The 20208-nt window shown below is 43.6% G+C and overlaps 2 protein-coding genes across 4 annotated transcripts in view; one reads left to right on the forward strand and one right to left on the reverse strand.

The window, feature by feature from the left end:
* gtf2a1 (general transcription factor IIA, 1) overlaps positions 1-20208 on the forward strand; it is a 21486-nt gene continuing 1278 nt past the window's right edge. For 2 of the 3 annotated variants that reach the window (XR_014906878.1, XR_014906879.1), the window contains exons 1-10: positions 1-214; positions 1903-2004; positions 3004-3181; positions 3393-3454; positions 4228-4303; positions 4423-4544; positions 5075-5179; positions 6230-6514; positions 7722-7811; positions 8466-8963. Coding sequence is in view for 1 of the 3 variants with exons in the window: in XM_085372757.1 (XP_085228883.1) it covers positions 185-214; positions 1903-2004; positions 3004-3181; positions 3393-3454; positions 4228-4303; positions 4423-4544; positions 5075-5179; positions 6230-6514; positions 7722-7811; positions 8466-8573 (1158 nt within the window). In the remaining 2 variants the exon portion in view is untranslated. Of the gene's footprint in view, positions 215-1902; positions 2005-3003; positions 3182-3392; positions 3455-4227; positions 4304-4422; positions 4545-5074; positions 5180-6229; positions 6515-7721; positions 7812-8465; positions 9607-20208 lie in introns of those variants that run through there. The other variant, XM_085372757.1, reaches the window with a different exon arrangement.
* The window catches only part of tshr (thyroid stimulating hormone receptor), a 25299-nt gene continuing 21174 nt past the window's right edge, over positions 16084-20208 (reverse strand). Inside the window, exons 9-10 of the mRNA XM_085372756.1 lie at positions 17997-18185; positions 16084-17637 (exon numbers count right to left, since the gene is read on the reverse strand). Coding sequence (XP_085228882.1) covers positions 16182-17637; positions 17997-18185 — 1645 coding nt within the window. The 3' untranslated portion in view covers positions 16084-16181. The remainder of the gene's footprint in view (positions 17638-17996; positions 18186-20208) is intronic.

Genomic DNA, 20208 nt, shown 5'->3' on the forward strand with positions numbered 1-20208 from the left:
CGGAAGGAGGACGGCTGGGGAGTCGCAGCCCGGGATTGTAAATAAGACCGCCTAAACTGTGTTTTATTTACAAAAGTGATGCCGGCTGTTTTAAAATATCTTTCCCAGTTGTTTTAAATCGTTTTTCGTAATTTTTGGCTCTATTCCTCGCCTATTTCCGTGTGGTTTTTACACTACGCGTATAATGGCGAGCTCGGCTAACTCGAACCCAGTGGTAAGGATCAATCTCTAAGGATTGTCAGCGGGGGAAAATGGGGGTAAAGTTATTGGAAAGCTGTCGACGAGCTGGTTTTATGTATTACAGTAAAATGAGTCTGCTTTAACAAACACTTCACTGTTATATCTATTAAAGGGAATACTTAAGTTTCAGTCAATCGGCCATTATAATTAGTTTTCGAAACTAGGTAGTTCTTTCATTTGAAACCATCTCGGAGGAGGAATGGCTTACTTTAGAGAGGCAGTGTTTGAGTAAAAATAAGAACACGTGTAGAAACTGAGGTTTAGCGATGAAGATGTAATTTTAATTTAGTGGTTTATCGGCAGGTTGAAGCTTTCATTAGTTGGAAGGTTACTTTACGTGATCACAGTCTAATAGCGTGTATGGCTAAATTCATTTTTGGTAGACGCTTGAGCTGCCAGGTTGTCTAAAAATGCTTGTTTGTTCGTAGGAGGAAGAAATTGTCAATTTAAGCTTTTATTATTGGATAGCTTATGAAATACAGATGTACGCAAAGCACATTGTCATCATCCACGCCGAGAGAATTGAGCGTTTTATATAGTTTATATAAATATATATATATTAAAGCCTCCTCAGTAGAAAGTCGTCAACTGCCTCATCATTGTCCACCATTCCACGACCAGAAGGCAGGGTAGCCGTCCCAAACCACTTCTTTAACCCATACCATATCAAATTTGTCCTTGCTACCTGCCAGCAGAGCCAAAAAATATTTAGCCAAAGCTGAGCACTGATAAGCTAAGACACCGAAAATGTCCTTCACATTCCGCCACACACTATTTAAAAGAAAAAGGCTGTCGAGCGCGCACTCTGCGGCTCCGTAAAATGGCTTCCTCGTCTCCCTTCTCTCTCGGTTCTGGCCCTCCTCCTTTTCGCTGCCTGGTTTTTATACAGCCATATTGGCTCTCTAATATAGACTGCCCGGGATGGGAAGGTGCTACTCGACGCTACGTCACCGGCTCTACATATAAACAGCAGACTGAGCTTTAAATAGTGAGGAGCAGACAGGCCGAGGGGGAGGGAAGGAGAGACCGAGGTCTGCGCTGCGGACATCGGGGCAGCGCAGTGCGGTGGCACGCGCGTGTGTCGCTTTGTTTCAGCCTCGTATCACTCCGCTGAGACGGGACCGTTGGGCCCTGGCGGAGCTATAAACGTTATGTCTGCTTTTTCCAGCGCGCGCGCGCAGTTCAGACCCCGGGGACATGATGTTTACCTTAGTAGTAGTAACATAAAGAGCTAGTTTATATGGGTTAGCATAACAAGGGACGTAGCGCCGTGGAAACGCTGCAGCACGAACCCCACACATGATACTCAAGTGGGGGCAGTTTTAGAGTTTAGCTGCCCGCGTGCAACAACTATTACCGTGTCATACCAATGAAAGTCAGTGTGGCGAGGCGTAAATAAATGTGATAATTATAACACCATCAGCTGTATACTTGATGTTTTGTTGTCGTTTTGGCAGCTGGGAAGCCCAAAGAGGAGGTGTGTTTGCTAAGTACACTGTTGAGGGCTAATTTTGACATAAAACCCAAGCTCATAATGATCAATACTGACTGTACCAGACATGTTGTTCATGCTTTACTGGGAAAAGCAAAAGTGTCTCTAATATAAACGCCATACTGTAAAAGTTTCTTTCCTCTTTTCTTCTTTTTTTTTCTTCCTCACAGCCTAAATTATACAAGAATGTGATTGACGATGTGATCAATGAGGTGCGAGAGCTGTTCCTGGACGAGGGAGTAGATGAGCAAGTTCTTCTGGAGCTGAAAACGGTAACCGTCCCTGTCAGTGTTGCGCCTGCATATAGTAACTGCAGGGGAAATGCCGCCTCCTGCAGAGGTGTGCGCTCTTTGTAGTAAAGTGTACTGTAGCACGCTCCCCCAAACCAGAGCGCTTTGGAATAACTGCTGACCACTTCCTAGTTTGGAAGCTGTTGTAGTTGCTGTCTGGATGGACAGAAAACAGACTTCTGGAAACTTTCTGATTAACTCACAAAAATGTCATTCATGTCTTGTTTCCCCCCCCTGTTACCATGGTTTCCTGTGATGGATGGTGCTCTCACTGCAGCGATTTCTGTATGAGTTTTCTGGTGCAATCACCACCTTATATTCCAGTGTGACTTTCAGTGTTGCTTTACTGTTATAACACCTGCGTATGCCTGTGAGAAGGTGGTGTCTGAATACCATTGAAATGACAACTCAAACAGTGTGTACACTGCATGATATGCTCAATTCAAGAGGAGGCTATGGCACATAAGCCTACTAGGCAATGTGATTGACACAAATAAGCAAAAAATTCAGTCTTAGCTTCATGGATTAAACCAGTTTATTTGACCTCACTTTGAGTTTGTGACCCATTAGTTAATATTGATGTCTGGCTCTCTTCCACAGTCTCTTTTACCTGGTTCCCCCCCGAGCCTGGTTGTGTTGGAGCTTTCTTCCTGTTAAAAGGGAGATTTTCCTTCCCATTGTCACCAAACACTTGCTCATAGGGGGTCGTCTGTTAGGTTTTCTCTGTATTATTGTACCTTACAACATGAAGCACCTTGAAGATGACTGTTGTGACTATAAAAATAAAACTGAATTAATTTAAACGATCGGCACGTCTGGTCGGTGTGATGCGTTCACAGGTGTGTCGATAATGACAGAATCTGCGCTAAACATTTACCTGGATGGAGATTTTCATTTGAAAACATGTTAGCATGGATTTAAATGGCGTCTTTGGCAGCTTTCTAACACATGTCTTTGTGCTGCCTCCGTTTGTCTCTACAGCTATGGGAGAACAAGCTTTTGCAGTCCAAGGCAGTGGAGGGCTTCCACACTGACGAGCAGAAAGCCCTGCAGGCCGCACAGCAGCAGCAACAACAGGTTCAGCAGGTCCAACAAGTCCAGCAGGTGACCCAGCCAGCTCAGTCCCAGCAAGTCATCCTGCCGCCCCAGCAACAGCAAGGTTAGCCAGCAGTGGCACACAGTGGTAAAAACATTTCTGAACAAGTGCAAAAACCTGTGAACGCCTTTTTGGGCACTAAAAATGTCGCCTGCAGCTTTGAGTTATTTGCCGAACTGGCACAGGAAACAATGAATGCTTACTGATCGTGTGCATTCTTTGTACATTTTATGAAAAATATGAGGAATTGACCTGAAAATGTTTGTCTCCGCAGCTCCCCAGCAGCAAGTCATTGTTCAGGAATCTAAGCTTATACACATGGGTGGAACGGGGATGGTGAGTGGATCATAGCACCAAAAATAAATGAAACTGTTTTTCGGGGAGGCATATAACAAGTAGCAAATGTGTTTATTAACAGACATAGGTGATGCGATATCCATATGTGTGATGAACAGAACGAAGTGCTGCTCATTTTACGTTTTTAACAAATTCAGACATATTTTCTTTGAGTAGAAGTGAGAAGCAAGAGAGGGTCTCTGCAGGCTTCTTCCTTAGTCCAGAATGATTGATCAAGTGTCACACGGATGGGGCAACAGGACTTGGAAGAGATTAACGGACTATTTAATAGCCAGGACTGCAGTGGATATAAGCCAGCAGTAATGCATCCTCCCACATGCTACTGCTGTGTCTAATACGCACTGACAAACACACCTTTCCGTCATCGAGGGAAATATGCAGGAAATCTTTTCCACTTTTTTCAACAGCACATGTTTAACGCAGCATCTGTCCATATGAAGCTTTCATCTCTGCTGCTGCTTCTTTCTGTTTTCTGCAAGTGATTTTTGTATAATCCTCAAACGGTTCTTCAAAGCTTCACTTGCCAATTTTTAATCGTTTTCCAGTGGCTTTGTAGATGCAGCGAGAGGACAAACATGCTGCTTTTATCATGTCAGTCAATGCAATCTGAAGTTCAGTGCTTTAAATTGTAAAGAAGTTCAAAAACATTAAGTACTTAACATTGAAGTCTTTCATTCTTGAACCCTGAAATCCTCTGCTTCTGTATTATTTTGCATGCTTGTCACCGCGTGTGTTCTTCTTTCCTCCTCTAGAGTGCAGCAGCTACCGCAGCAACCCTGGCTTTGCCCACAGCGGTCACCCAATACCAACAGCTCCTCACCAGCCAAGGTAAAACATGTTTATTTGCATTAAATTGCAAAGAAATGCTGTTTTCTCTCTGAACTATCTTCATGTGTAAAACTATATTTACACAACGTGCACCCACACGCTTTGTTTTAACGTCTCAGGCCAGATCCTGCAGTTAGTCCGTGGTCCCAACGGGGCTCAGTACATCATCCAGCCCCAGCAGCAGATCCTCCTGCAGCAGCAGATGCAGCCTGGTGGCGTGCAGGCACCGGTAATACAGCAGGTAAGAACTGTCACGCAGAGGGGCAGGGCTGCATATGACAGGAGGAAATGTGTGTGAAAAACAAAGCCAAATGGAGAGAGGTGGGGGGAAAAAATCGTGGTGTGTCTGATTTATCTGCGTAATCAGTTCAGTGTCCGTTTGTGACAAGTAGGTTAAATAAGGCTACATATCTGTGGGCCCTGTGGCTCTGACACAGTGGAAGAATCAATTCTTGGAAAAATAACCTCGAAATATGTAAGAAGTGCCATGAAAAACATGAAATGATTCTGGGAAATCGGGAGGATGCTGATTGCTCAGAGCTTACCACTTACCCCAAAAGAAATAGATCCATGACTCCACTACTTGTGACTTTTCCTAAATAAAAACACAGATTCAGATCAAAACTAGTGCCAAATTTCATTCATTCAGTTTAAATTGAGTCGGTTAAAATGTTGCAAAAGTGTTGTGCATATTCAGGTGGAGATCTTGTTTTAAAATAGAGTTTACATGTCGTGTTTGGGGTTTTTTTCCCTTCTCTAATATCTGTTTAGGTTCTGGCTCCTCTGCCAGGAGGCCTGTCCCAGCAAGCAGGAGTCATCATACAGCCGCAGCAGATTGTCTTAACCCCAGGAAACAAAGTCCAAGGCAATACACAGGTCAGAACTTCAGTTCCTCCTGCACTCATTCCATTTATATGGAAGTAGTTTATGCTCTATAGTAGTGTTTCCTCCATTTCTGTTCTCTTTGTTGTTTAGAGAAATTAGAGTCTGTTTAATGTTTTAGAGGAGCGTCTGGGAAACCTTTGTTATTAATAATAACACCTGCACTGTGAAAGCATCGCGCATCAGTCAGTGTCACAGATCAGCCGATTACACTGACAAACAGCATTTCCACTCAGATGTAGTTTTGGTGTGAGTAACTATGGAAAGATTTGGTTAGCTGGCCAGTGTAACTGAGCTACACTGCAAAAATCTGCAACGTTAGCTTTTAAATCAACAGGCTAACATTAGCTCAGAGCAGAGGTCTTCCCTCCACGAGTTCAGTTCTTTAATAACTTTTTCTTTCAGCTGTTAGCCAGCATTAGCTTACTTGCTAACACAGACAAATATCTTGATACCCAACATGGCGACTAGCTGGCAGACCTTATCTTTGCTACAAAAATGCTCCTTGAAGTCGCATCATTTTTGCTGTCCTGTCCTTTGCTGTCCTGTCCTGTTACCAGTCACCTTGTGGAGCATTGGACTGCCATTACCTCATAAGACTTTGTTGTTACACTTTCTCTTACCGTACATTACTAAATCTCCATTTGCACTATTTGCCTATTTGCACTACTCTGCCTGGTTTACACTCAGTGTCACTTACCCATTATATTGTATATTGTATAGCTTTCTTGTTATATGTAAAATTGTATTTATTTAAATTTTTACTTTTTAATTATTTTACTTGCATTTTTAATCACTTTTATATTTAAATATATTTAAATGTTCATTTGCTATTTATCTAGGGATTGAGAGTAACGCAATTTCTATTCTCTGTATGTCCTGTACATGTGGCAGAATCGACAAATAAAGTTGACTTTGACTTTATTTTGGCTTTGAGTTGGAGTCTGTTGTGTAAAGAGCTGGTTATTTTGTCCCACATGAAAGCAATGCTAACATCATATGGGCGTACATGTTTTTAAACTCTGAGTTTCTTTCTACCGTCAGGTGATGCAAGCAGCAGCTATGGCGCCACAGCCCAGCCAGGCAGCAACAGCTCAGGTCCAGCAGGTCCAGCAGGCCCCAGGAGCGACTGCACCACAAGCCTCAGCGCAGCCCCAGGCCCAACAGCAGCAACAGGCCCAGCCTCAGGCACAGCAGCCTCCCATGATGCTGCAGGTGGACGGAACCGGGGAGACGTCTTCAGAAGAGGACGAGGATGAGGAGGAGTACGACGAAGATGACGATGAGGAGAAAGACAAGGATGGAGCAGAAGATGGGCAGGTTGAAGAGGTGAGCAAGGGAGGAAATAAGAGTGTTCAAAAACTCGCACGTTAAAGTTGCAGTAGGCAAGAATTTTATGGTCATTTAATATGAAGTAAGAAAGCCGTAAACTTGTAGCACTGATGTTTCTGCCCCTCTTCAGAGCTTTTGTTTTCCAGAGTAGCTAGCAGTAGCTTTCCACAGGTAGCTGTCGTTAAACCCCGAAGAAGTAGCTCTGTCCCAGAATTCATAGCGCGGCCCAGCTCAGTTTCCAACAATGGCGGCAGCTAGTTAGTTTTAATATTACTCTTATTATTCTTTCTGGGTCACAAAATAAACGTTTAACATATTTTCAGGCGAGAATGTAGCTGTGTAAACCTCAAATATCTGCTCAGTTTATCAGGACACCACATATTTTCAAAGCGCTCCGACGTTTTCGGAGACGTCTGTTACCCACTAGCTCGATAGCTAGCCGGGGGCTAGGTCACTAGCGCCGTGAGAACACCGGACTCCCGGCAAATCGTTTTCAAACCCACCGCTGTCTTTCACTACTCAGGTTAAACATGATATATAAGTCACTTAGATAACTTAAAAATGTTATTGTTTGGCTTTTTTTTAGTATTTTATTTGTTCCTGAGTAAATCGGTTTGGCTGAGATTAAAGTTATAGTTTTTACACAGCTGAATAAACGTCAAGCAGACAACTGATTATCAGAAGTGTGAGATGCTGGAGAATTTACTCCGGTGTCCTGTTATATTTTAGATAGCAAGGAGTTTATTAAACTTCACTGAAACAATCTGCAGATTTCATTAAAATTTAATAAACTATCATCTTGTCTTTATTTTTAGTTAGCACAGACCTGAAACACTTAAAGCTGTAAGCTAATGATAGTTATATAAGAGCAGATGCTGCTGGTGCAATAAGCTGTACGTTTTACATCCAATGGATGATGATCTGATTAGTCGACTATCAAAATAATCGTTTGTGGCAGCCCTACTACAAAGGTTACTCTGTAGTTTGTGTGGCTTTTCTGCAGAAGATTTTATAACACAGCAGGTTATATTTGGCACTGTTTGGTATCGGGCAAAAAGGAGAACGGGTTTAAAATCAAACTATTACTTGTTGCAATCTAGATTTGTGCTTTTACTGTTTAAATAAAGAAAATCCTGAATCTTAAACCACGTTTCTGAGCAGCAAACATTTGTGATGAATCTGATTGTTTTGGTTTCCTACTCAGGAGCCGCTGAACAGTGGAGACGACGTCAGCGACGAAGAGGACCAGGAGCTGTTTGAAACAGACAACGTAGTGGTGTGCCAGTACGACAAGGTAGGAACTGATATATTCTGAAAGGCTGCAGTGTGTTCAAACCTGCCTGTGTATAAATATGCGAGTGCCTCTTTGGTACTTTTATGACATGTCTTGATATAGATCCTCCTGCGCTGGGGCCCGTTGGCTTTTATGCATATCCGACTCGTTTAGTTTCACATCAGCATCCAGACAAAGACGTTAACGCTGAGATTTGCAGAAGCAGTGAAAACAAAGAGATTATAAAATAACAGCGCAGAGCAGTTTTACCGTGTTAATGTGATTGGTACTCAGCATCGCTGTCAGCCTTTGTTTGCCAGTATCATTCAGGGCGCTGGAAAGGCTGCTGTAGATTGAAGGACGGGGCTTAAACAGTTTTCACAGCAGCCTCCTCGTTTTTGGGGGAAAATGTCAGAAATCGTTAAAGAGGTATTTCACATTCCTTGTTGTGAGTCTTCACTGTTTGCCTTTGATTCCCATCACAAAGCATCGAGTTGTTACATTATTTGATGTTAATTCAGTGGAGAAAGGCTCCAGCAGCGGTTAATGCCACAGTGAGTTTGTCTGGCCTCGGCGCAGAGGCTAAAGACATCAGTCTGCGTCCACTGTAAGCTGAAACAATGTCCATCTGTCCTTGACGCCTACAACACTCATTTCCTTCTCTTTACTCTGCAGATTCACAGAAGTAAGAACAAATGGAAATTCCACCTGAAGGATGGGATCATGAATCTGAACGGGAGAGACTACGTCTTCTCCAAAGCCATCGGGGATGCCGAGTGGTGAAGCAGAAAAAGGAACGGGAGAAAGCAACAGGAGCAGGATCTCTGTAACTCCTATCCAGTTAACAGACAGTTTAGCATCCTTCCACATCCTGTGACTGGATTCATTCAGGAAACTGTTTCTGAGACTCAGAACTCTTGAGACAAACCCAAAGGACTGTGAGGTACTGTAAAACCCGGGTGTAGTCAGAAAACACTCGACTAGCCTTGCGGGATGAGAAACCAACAGAGGAAGGGAAAAGCCCCGTGAGCCGAGCACCGTTTCTCTTTATTTCTTCTTCCAGGCTTCTCTGCCTTTCCCCCCCAGAGAATTCACCTAACTTTGGAAAGAAAGCATTTCACCATCATACAGGTGTAGAGGACCAGGGTGACCTCGGCTTCCCTGCCACACAAGGTCAGAGGTCATTCGTTATAACCCCATAGATGAGAAACACCTTTGCAATCACTGTAGTCGGTTGACTGGATTGACTCGTGTCTACGTTCGTGTCCAAACTTAGTGCCACCAGTCGAGATCGCTGCCTTTAGAACGACCAGAATCACCTGTTTTTGGCTTCTTTTTTTAATATCCTAATTCTGTCTGAATTCACGTTTATGAAAAAGGTGCTCCAGACTGTTTTTATGTAGGCGACCTGTTCTTTAAACATTATGTTTTAAATGCGTTTAATGAAGGAGTTAAAAAAGAAGGTAAAATAACATCACCTTACAATAACTCATTTTTTTTATCTTCGTCGCAGCACTTAACCCCCCCTCCCCCAGCACCCCCGCACTGGCTTCTCTGGGGCTTCATTCCATCTTTAACGTTAAGAATAAAATAAAGATAAAAGCGTGAGACACTGAATTCATTTAAGGATTGTACAAAGGTGTCTCAGTTTGTCCTGTTGGTGAATCGCCTTTGCTTTTATTTTTAGTTCTCTGCAGCCGTCGGAAATTTTGCACTGTCGGTTTATCAGTGTGTTGTGAAGTCAGTCAGTCCACTTAATCAATAGCCGCAGAGACGTGTGTGTGTGTGTGTGTGTGTGTGTGTGTGTGTGTGTGTGTGTGTGTGTGTGTGTGTGTGTGTGTGTGTGTGTGTGTGTGTGTGTGTGTGTGTGTGTGTGTGTGGGGGACTGTACAGACACGTGGTGAGTGTGTGTCGTTGTCGCTGGTTTTCTGTGAAAAGGTTTCAGTTTATTTCTCTCACAGTCTGAAAATGTCACAGAGCAGTGAGGTTGGTGTCTGTCCTGTTTTTTCTATTTATTTCTGAAAGTTCATAAATTGTTTTTCTTTTTTTTAAGGTTGGAAAGCCGCACCAAACTGTGCTCTTATAATCTAACAAGTGTTCCTTTTTCTTTTCTTTTCTCCTTTCTTCTTATGTCAGCCTGATAAAAGCTGCACGGCGCTGTTTTCCAAACCATTTCGTCCACCGTATGTTCTCGTCTGCTTCCGTTTTATTCATGACTTTTAAACTGAGGATATTTTCTATCCAAGTGAGTTTAACTCGAGGGGGGGTTGTGTGTGTCTCTGCAGTTTGTTTTTAGTGCCCCTGTTGCAGCAGTTTGAAATAAAGTATATATGTGTTTTGACTGTTGTGTCGACGTGGTGCTTGGGTGGCTCCATAGTTGTTTTTTAGCTGCACAAAGAAAACCCTGATACAGGACCTGATGGAGAAAACAGAACATTTTTCACACGATTTAGTTGAATTATATGAAATTTTTACATGAAAGGCCAAAGGAAGACTTTCCACACATGGCCCCCAGTAGATTTATTTCCTTTCCTCTGTTCGTCATTTCCATATGTAGATGTCGTGCGTGCCTTTTTGAACTTTAGTTCAGTTTTTGGTGGGGGGGGGGGGGTCACAGATGCTAGACTGAGAAGGATGTCTTATTAAACTGTGCTCTATAACCATTTTGTCGTGTGTTCTGCTCTTCTGATGATTAATGAACTGTACTGTTGGTATTCGTGTAATTTTCCTAAATCAAGTTTGGAATCAAACTCAAGGTTGTGCTTTGAATACATAAAGTTGTCTTTTGCATAAAAAGAAAGAAAGAAAATTAAAATTTAATTTTTGCATTATTTTGTGGCCTAAATCAGTGTCACTCTCGCCCCCTCTGTTTCTTCCTACCTTCTTCTGTGATACCTGGTCAGCTTTTTGGTTCTGCGCTGATAAAAGCAAATTTATCGATTACTCGTGGGAGCATCTTGAACACTAAACTATTTAACTGTTATTTCAGTTACTTTTAAACTATTTTTGCTCACATTTTTAATCCTGTTGAGACTCCGTTTTTAACTGCTACTATTAGATGTGGCTCGAGCGGTAGAGCAGGTAGTCTAATAATCAGAAGGTCAGCGGTTCCTCCAGTTTACCAGCTGGAGGGGTTCCTGGCCAAGATCATTAGGAAGTGTTTAAATATGTGTGTATAAAAGTTGCGCTTCACCAATTCAGTCTCCATTTCCGATTTGTGTCACACTTCTTCTAGGGGAGTAGTTGGTGAGTGCAGACCTGGTATCGTCTGGAGCAATCTGTTAGCGGCCGAGGCAATCAAAGGTTTTTGAGTCAGTACTGTGTACTCTTTAGTAAATGGTTTCATTTTGCACGTGAGATAGCATCAGTTTTCTGTGAGCGTCAACACACATTTTTCCCGGTGGTTGCCAGGGGGTCGTGAATCTCTAGCAAGATGGCAGTCAGTTTGATCGTGACCGCCTTCAGCCTCTAGCAGCTACTAGGATGCATCTTATCCTCACAAACGGTGGTTGGCAGGTGGTCATGGACTGGTCTTTAGTAGAACTGCAACTGCTACAGTGTTACACATTTGAAATGGTGGAAAATTAGCAGTCACATGACTGCAAGACCTTAACAAATACCAGTCCCCTTCCCATTTAGTGAGCCAACTGTTTCATGAGTTTATTACTTATGTGTTTCATTATTCTTTAATGAAACTTCTAATGGCGTTCATACTTTTTAAATGTTTTTGGTTGTTTTTTTCTCTGACATTTAAATTTTAAATCTGTTTCCAAGACACTCAAACCAGTAGTCCTGTCTGCTAGCTACCAATGACGACGGAGTTTTGTAGCATGGCTGAAGCTGGTACTGTAAATATATATGAGGTACATTGTTTTGTGTAGAGAGTGAGCCACATTTTACACATTAGGAATCAAGGCAGTTGAATCCATTGAAACTTTGAGTGACAAAGATGGCAACAAGGACTAATTTCTTTTAAGCAGCGCCTCGGACAAACATCAGGAGCCAAACACTTTTGTTTCTTCTTTTCTTTCTGTGGTTTAAGTTGTTAAGTTGGCCCTCGATTTAACTCAAAGGAGCATGAAATGTCTTAAATCTATCTTGTCTTAAGCTGTAGCTAACTACAGTTATTTTTGTCTTTAGCAAACCGTTATCTTTTTGCTAACTTGCTAACCAGCTAAAGGCGCTCGGTGTCAAAGGCTTACTGTCTGACAGACAGCGGGGATTATCCTCCTTGCAGACATGGGTATCTGTAAACACCATTCATAAGTCTTTCTGTGACACTTCTCTGAAGTATGTAGTTGTGTTTATGTTAGGCGTCTTTGTGGATGAGTCACACAGTCACAAACAAATGGGCAGACATGGTTGTCTGCAAGGACCAACCATCCAAGTCTTCATCACTGTGGCCCACGTGCTCCGGGAACGTGCTGTAATACGGCTTTAACTCAGCACGATTCAGATTTCTTGATTGAAATATAATCCTTGCACATTCTGTCTTTGTCGCTGCGTAACAGCTCTGTAGGATCACTTTCATGCATTTGCTGCAACCTGCACGAGACCCCGAATCTGCATCGCCCAATCTTCTTTTCCATTTTTCTATATCCCACCATCTGGATGACTGTCAGGGTTTGCACAGCATGGGCGTTTTCCCGGCTTTTCCTCTAATTCCTACCCAAACCGACACAATCCCAGCGTATTTCCTTTCAGGTAATTATGAGATAAAGGTGTGGTGCAGTCGGGGATCAAAGCTGAATCAGAAACTACATGGAGATTTTTGCACTTGATTGTAAATGGATTTGAGGGCAGACTGTCACTTCTACAATATATCACACTTCAGCGCTGAATAGACGTAGCGGAGGAGCAGTGTATCCCTGGCTGCTTCTGATGAAGTGGGCCCTTTTGCTACTCCTGGGCACTCAGACATAAGAATCTGAGCTGCTGGCGAATGAGGCTTATAATGAGACCCTGGAGATGTCTTGCTCAGACTCTACAGCTTTCTCTGCTTACCAGCTAACCTGTGGTGACTGCCAATCAGCTATGTAGCAAGTGGAGTAGCCGGGCCTGCTGGCTGTGGCATGTAGAGCTTACCAAAGTCTTAGAAAACAGCAAACTGTGACAAAACAGAAAAAACGGGACAAAAACCTTCATCTGTTTTCAGCAGAGATTCTGTCTATCCGGACTTTGGCTGCAGCAGGACTTTTATAGTATCCTAGACTGTCTCACGTCAAGCTGTGAATGTTGTTCTAAACAGCTTGTCACTTTTCTTTTTTTATTATAGGCCTGCTTCAAAAAGCCAATGCCATATAATTGCTATCTGTGCTGTTATGGGGTGATTTCCTCTGTGGAGTACTTACCGAGTTGATTCAGTCATTCTTACACGAATGGGTAAGTTATTTAAAACTAGGGAACAAAGGTGTATTAAAGTGAAACCTTATTGTGTTTGATACCTCTTTCAACACCTTTCAGAATTGGTCATTTTTAGTTTAGGTGGGGAGGCACTTTAGCTTTGTCCCCATATTTGAGCTGTTTTGGTTTCTTGCACTATAAAACCAAAGAAGCCCTCGACATTATATGAAGCAGTTAGTTTTAAGCATATTCCCAATCTTACCCTAAAGTCATCAGTTTTAATACTTGTGTCTGACTCAAGTAAAAGTCATGTGATTTAAGTCCACGTGGGGCAGAAAGCCTGCGATGAATCATCTTCGGCTAAATCTGCAAGTACGGTGCTGCAAAGTCTGCAGTCTTAGTTCACCTCAGTACGCATGAATGCTCCAGCACTTCTCTGCTTTTTGTTTTATTACTGGGGTTGTGCAGGTGGAGTTGCATCACTGTTTCATGTATTTCTGGTTTAGGATCATCTTCACACGGCAACAGCTGTAATTTGAAACGTCGCCTGTCAGCAGGAACTTTCTCAATAAAAACAATTTCCAGTTTATTAGAAATAATTGATCCAAAGTAGACACATGTTCTAAATTGCCTTCCATACACACCTGCACAATAACTAAGGTTTACTATCAGTAGTATAGAGTAGCACTTGTCACATCATCCTGTGTATAAAGTATTAGAATGTATTTTGTTGAAGGCTTGGAGCCATTTTTCTTTCCTGGTTTAACTCAAGTGTCTGCAAAGGTTGTAGATCCTAAATATGAAACTCATTTCCTGATGAGTGAAACCACCTGCAGAACAACAGAAGAATGAATGTTTTCACTGACTAAAACCCTGCAGTTCGCTCTGGTCATCATTCAAGAGCTCTCCAGGAGACAGAGGAACTTGACTCTTTAAGAGGGCCATCCACGTTGACCGGGCCAACGAAAGGAATGACGCCAAAAATGCAAGAGATTTCTTTTTGTTTCCACAACCAAACACTGGATGCATACTCGTAGGCTTTGACCTCGTCAGTCCCTCTGTTCACGACTCCTTTTCCCACTCTATTTGAGTTTGGCAACCTAATCCGGTGTTATCGAGGTGCATCGTCGGGGATGGGCCTGCTTATTTGAGGAACGGCTTGGAGATGAGTTTATTTGTAATACTGGGAGAGGAATGATGAGGCAGGCCTGAGACCCAGCTAGAAGAAGAATATCAAAATAAATCCATTTCACAGTCTCATTCAGTTTGCTTGGCTCGGCCTATTACTTGGGCCATGACCGTACCTGCAAGTCTGTAAAATTCCATGTAATCATTCGGGAAAATGCTGGATTCTGCAGGTATATGCCACTACCACCAGTCGCTTTGTGTGCACCCAGACACCTACGCAAATGTGCATAGACTTTGATTTTTATCAGTCTTGTCGTGCACACACTCGTGAACAGTGAGTTAACACTAGCTGGCAGCGGAGACGTCCTCTCATGAAGGCAGCCAGGCCCATCGTGCTCCAGCTCCAGAGTGCTTTGCATCTGAAGGGTCCAGACTGGCTCGCTGTTAATACGTGATTGGAAGAGATGGACCTGAAGCCGTGGAAAACGTTCAACTGAAAATGATGTCCCGTCCGCTCAGAAATTCACCGCCAAGCGAGGTCTGGAACGCAGTCAGCGGATGCCACTCTTAATTTTCCCGACTTTGAAAGTAGAGACCATTCCAGTTTGTGAGGTTTAGAGTGATACAAAGTTGGGAATGTTGCACTATATTTTCCATGCTGACACAAATTGCAGCAATCTGATCGAATATCTTCAAGACAAATATGGATGCAAAATGTATTTTATTTTTTTTAAAGAAAAAGATGTGAACTAATCCCCACTCGCCCTGTTCATCTCTAAAGTCACTCAGGAGAGGAAATGCTAACCTGATGTTTAGCCACTATTAGCAGAAGGTTTCCTTTAATGCCTAACAGCTCAGCATCACAGAAGTTCACATGGGTCTCAGGTATGCTAGCTTTAAGCTCCCCGCTGATTGTAGAAGTCACTGGTTTCCACACAGGGATGGAAAAATACCACGATAACGCTGGAAAAAACAACCAGGACATCCCAAAGGAGACACACAGCTTTAACAGTATGCATTAGTGATTAACACACCACTGTGTGATTTGCAGAAACTGCCAATAATCCAAATAGGTCTTGTTTTTGGATCGCATGGTTCGATGTGAGATGTTAGTTTTTTGGAGTGGGTTTCTGAACGAGTTAGCGACCGAACATTTGATAAAGTTAAAGTAAATCACACATGGAGCAAAAGTAAACAGATATTTTATAAATCTAATTAAGTGATACATCAGTTTGTTGTTGGCATATGCAAATAAATGCACTTTTTGTAAAAAAAACTTTCCAACATCACAGTAAATTACTGTAATCACCAAATGTAGTTAGACAAGAAATGCAAAAAAATAGCAATAGGCTATGTGTTCTGTTCTAAATCATATATTTATAGTATATACAGAGGTATTAATACAATGGATTTGAAAATACGTTTTTTTACATCCTGGGTTTAGTTTCCACTGAACGGCACTGAGCCAGCAGGCTGTCCTTGAACACGATAATCACATATAAACAGAGTTCCTCAGAAAAAGCTTCGTGTCACTGGAAGCTGAAGTACGTCAGATAATGAGTAATATTTGCCTGTCTCAGTGCCAGACTGTGCCACACATTTGGTATCAGCCTCAAAGTATAATTAAGATACTGAAAACATATAAATGAGTGTTAATCCTGCCATTTTTCCCTTAAAATGATCTCTATTCTGCAAAGGACTATAAGTGAGATGAAGTCAGGCTCGTATTTCCGTGACACTTGATATTCTCCAACAACTGGAACCATAAAATCATCACAGGCGAAATTGTGAAAACAGCTGAACTCAGCCTGAAAGCTGAAGCAGATACAGGATGCTGGAGCTGTCTGTTAAATATCCCAACATTTCAAGGTCTCTCCTCTCTCACCTGAGCCTGTCTTATGTTACTGCCTTGAGCCGGCCTCATGTGTCCAACCTCTGGCTCTCTTCGGGATTCTTCTGTTGGCTGATTGCTTGGTGGGAGGTATGTCCTGCGGACCTTTTCAGGTGGATAGGCACTTCTTCCTGGCCTATGCTCCCTCCTTTGCGACTTTTATCCTTGTCTCTCCTTATCTGAGATGTCCCGCTGCTGCCCTTTGACGAGACCGTCTGGCCTCTGAACAGCTGTGCTCGCTGCTGACACAGGCCCACCTTACTGAGAAGGATGAATATGTCTCCCCTGAAGGCTTTAGTGAAGATGGCATAGAGGAACGGGTTGGCACAGGAATTGAGCGGGTAGAAGAGCACCAATAAAATCTTGGAGTTGGACACGGTGATGAGCGGCCGGTCCAGCACGGCTGATATGGCGTAGAAGGAAATTGGTGCCATGCACAAGAAGTCAGTGAAGATGAGGACAGCCATGCGCTTGGCAATGTTGGTATCCTTGGATCCGGAGTGGTAGTGAGGGTTATGCACCGTGCAGTAGATCTTGAAGTAACAAGCACAGATGATGAAAAATGCTAAGATGTTGAGGACGAGCACTGACATGATGTAGATCTGAGCCGCTGCGGACTCGGTGTCCATGGGGAGGCAGATGCTGACCTTCTGGTAACTGCTCACGCCGACCAGTGGGAGCAAGGCCAGGAGGATGCAGAAGACCCAGCCGCCTAGCATGACAGCCGCTGCGTGGTGCAGGTGCAGCTTGCGATCCAGCCGCATGGCAAAGGTGATGGCGTACCACCTCTCCAGAGTGATCGCCGTCAAGGTGTAGACGGACAGCTCGCTGGCGAAGACTGTGAAAAACCCAGCAAGTCCACAGCCGGGGCCCGTCTGCCAGTCTATGGCGTGGTTGAAGTATTCGGCCCGCGTATGGAGGTCTACAGAGGCGATGAGCAGCAGGTAAATCCCCATGCACAGATCTGCAAAGGCCAGGTGACACATGAGGAACCGGGAGACTGAGAGCTTGTAGTGGCTGGTGAGGAGCACCAGGAGCACCACCACATTTCCCAGAACAGCCAGCAAGCTCACAAACCACACAGACACCCGCAGGAAGCCAAAACCCATTATGTCCTCACAAGGATTGAACTCATCGGGCGCCGGTGCGCACGCCACCTCCTCTCCCTCCTCGCACACCACATAGTCGTAACGACTGTCAAACTCCTGACTGTTGTCCTCCTGGGGGTTCTTTAGGGTCTCTCCGAAACCCACATCCTCATCTGGGTGGCCTCCAAAGTAGGCGTGGTAGTGCAGGCTGCCGTGGACGTCACCGCTCTTCCAATCTTGCTGGGCCTCTCTGTGATCCCCGTCTTTTAGCTCCCGGTCCGGGAGTGTTTCCACAACACTGTCCTCCTGGAGGGACGGCATGCGCAGGGGCCCCACGGAGCGCTTTTGATGCTGGTCATACAAAGCAGTAAGGTTGCAGATGATGTACTCCAAAAAGCTGAAAAACACATGCAGACAAACGCACAGAACATTGAGCCCATAAAATAATGATGCAGTCATCTTTATATCCACTTGAAGGAAAAGGGAATCCTGTTTTGAGAGCCATTACTAGTCTGGCTCGACCTCGTTCCTACAATAACAGCAGTGAGTGACACTAATTATGGAAGCACTGTAATGAATTATAGGTAAACACGTCAGGAGAGTTGATTCAATCCCTGCCAACATCTACATCATGCAAGTGCAGCTGCTGCCGCTCGCTGTGGCGGATCATCCAAATACACGAAATTCAAGGACTACATTTTTCATGCTGCCTTCTACACTCCACCAGCTACAAAAAATAAGAACTGACAAACGCACCCTCGCTTCTTTTTAAGGTTTTTGAAGCCGCAGCAGTGGCTCGGGTATGTCAGGTTGGCGACGGTGAGGTGCTTAAAGGTCTTGATGGGTGGCAGTTTCTTGAGGGCCCAGGCATCACGTGCCTTCAGCTCCCGGACAGAGTCCATCCCTGTGGTTGGCAGGGAGGTGATCCCTGTTTGGGACACGTCTCTGAAAGACAGGTGGGGAATAAAAGACCTCAATTTTGGCCAAAAGAAAATGGTTATTTCCACCTGCAGTAATTTATATTTGTTGGCACGTTATCTTCTCGGACCTCCTCAGCTTTCCACATGCACAAGATGGAGAAATAAGCAGCAAGACAAAAGATTTGACACTGATTACAACAGACATGACATGAAAAGGAGGAACTAAGGTGTAGGTGGGTTGCAAAGAGGCTTACAGAGGAGATTTAACACTTGGGTGTATCGAAGGGATCGCCATAGATCTAGATTTTTGACCTTATTAGTGGCAGACTGGTCATGATGGGAGAGTGTGCGGGATGCAAGTCAGTCACACAGCACAGACGATTCAGAAACAGTTGGGGAGAAGGCCAAACAAATGCTCTTGCCCAATGGTGGGCTCTGTTTTCAAAGGTACCTTCGATATCTCAAATATTTGCTATATTTCCACTCTGCTGCTGCTTTTCTTTGCTGGAATTTACATTAGGTCCACAGTCTGTGGAAAATATGGGATTTAAACATTGTTTTCCCCCACAAAAATCCCACACATCTGTGGGGCTATGAGGTTACTCAAGAGGTGATGCAGCCGCGTCTTGGATAACACTTTGAAAATGGAATTACCAAATAAGACATTATGAGCTCAGAGGCTGCAAATGAGGCTACGTCCGTGATACAGCTGATAACATGCAGGTAAAAAACTCTGTATCCCATAACATAAGCATGCTAAAATAATACCAAGCACAATACTTTAATCTCACAAAGTGAAAGAACAACACTCGGCGACTTTCAAGTCCAGACTTTGGAACAGACATACTTTGAGCAACCCAGAAAAAAAGCTAGACATGATGAGACCAGCGAGCTCACGGATGGATTAAACAACACCCTGCATCTGTTTCCTGGAGTGAACTCCTTAGCCCATCATCTTTAAGTAATTACACGCGGTATTTCTCGCACTCAGCTGTCATGCCAAAGCCAGCTCAACCTCCTCGGGACGAAGACGTCCAGGGAATTGACAATTTCACCAACATCCTGCGTGATCCTGTTATCAGGACATTCCAACCTACAGTGCCGCACACGCCCCCCCCTCCCTCCACGGGCCAAGTAGAGTCCAAGCTCCGCTTTGCTGTAGTTTCCTAACCCTACATTGCTCCAAGTCATCAATTCATTTAATTAAATCAGATGTTTTCTAAGAGTTCATTTGTTCTTTTTTTAGTCCCGTTTGCTCTCCGCTCCTCTCTGTCCTCTGGTCTCTCTCGTGGGGCTCGTTGTGAAACGCCGTTTTTAAGAAAAGGAAACAATAACAAAAGAGGAGCGCAGACCCTGAGAGTGTTGGTCCGATTTTGTCATTTCCAGATGTTTCGCTCATGACCTCATGGAGGTGACCTAACTCAGGACATGTTCCTCAGTGGAATAGAGGAAGAATACCTGCACACAAAGCCAGTTTACCTTAGCAGACACTTAGCAGCTAGAGCCGAGCCACAACAGCAACCGGATAGCTGTGGTTAAAGGTGTTTGCATCAAATGTCCTTATATATGAGGTCACAGCAAAAAAGAAAACGGTATCGGAGAAACGTCGGAAGTCTCTCCATCACATGCTCGCACACAATGCGTGTCAGGTTTCCTGGTGAAAGGCGCAGCTGTGGAGGAAGGATTTTTCCTCTGTCCTGTTTCACAGACATGTCTCATCTAGTCCACACACTGTGAACGAGCACATTGCTGAACTCTAACTGGACTTACCGTCAGTAACTTCCTAAACAGGGCTAGTGCTAAACAGTGTTGGTCAAGTTACTTGAAAAAAGTAATCAGTAACTAATTACTGATTACTTCCCCAAAAAAGTAATCCCGTTACTTTACTGATTACTTATTTTCAAAAGTAATTAATTACTTAGTTACTTAGTTACTTTTTAAAAACACGATTTACAACCTGAATAGGTGATAAAGCGATAGATCTTTCAGCCCAATTCTACTTTTTCTACATAATCCATCATACAAAATGTAATCAAATGGAAAAGTCT

The sequence above is a fragment of the Diplotaxodon limnothrissa genome, linkage group LG15 (genome assembly GCF_057381915.1).
Source record: "Diplotaxodon limnothrissa isolate DT_005_m linkage group LG15, D_limnothrissa_male_GT1.1, whole genome shotgun sequence".
Lineage (NCBI taxonomy): Eukaryota > Metazoa > Chordata > Actinopteri > Cichliformes > Cichlidae > Diplotaxodon > Diplotaxodon limnothrissa.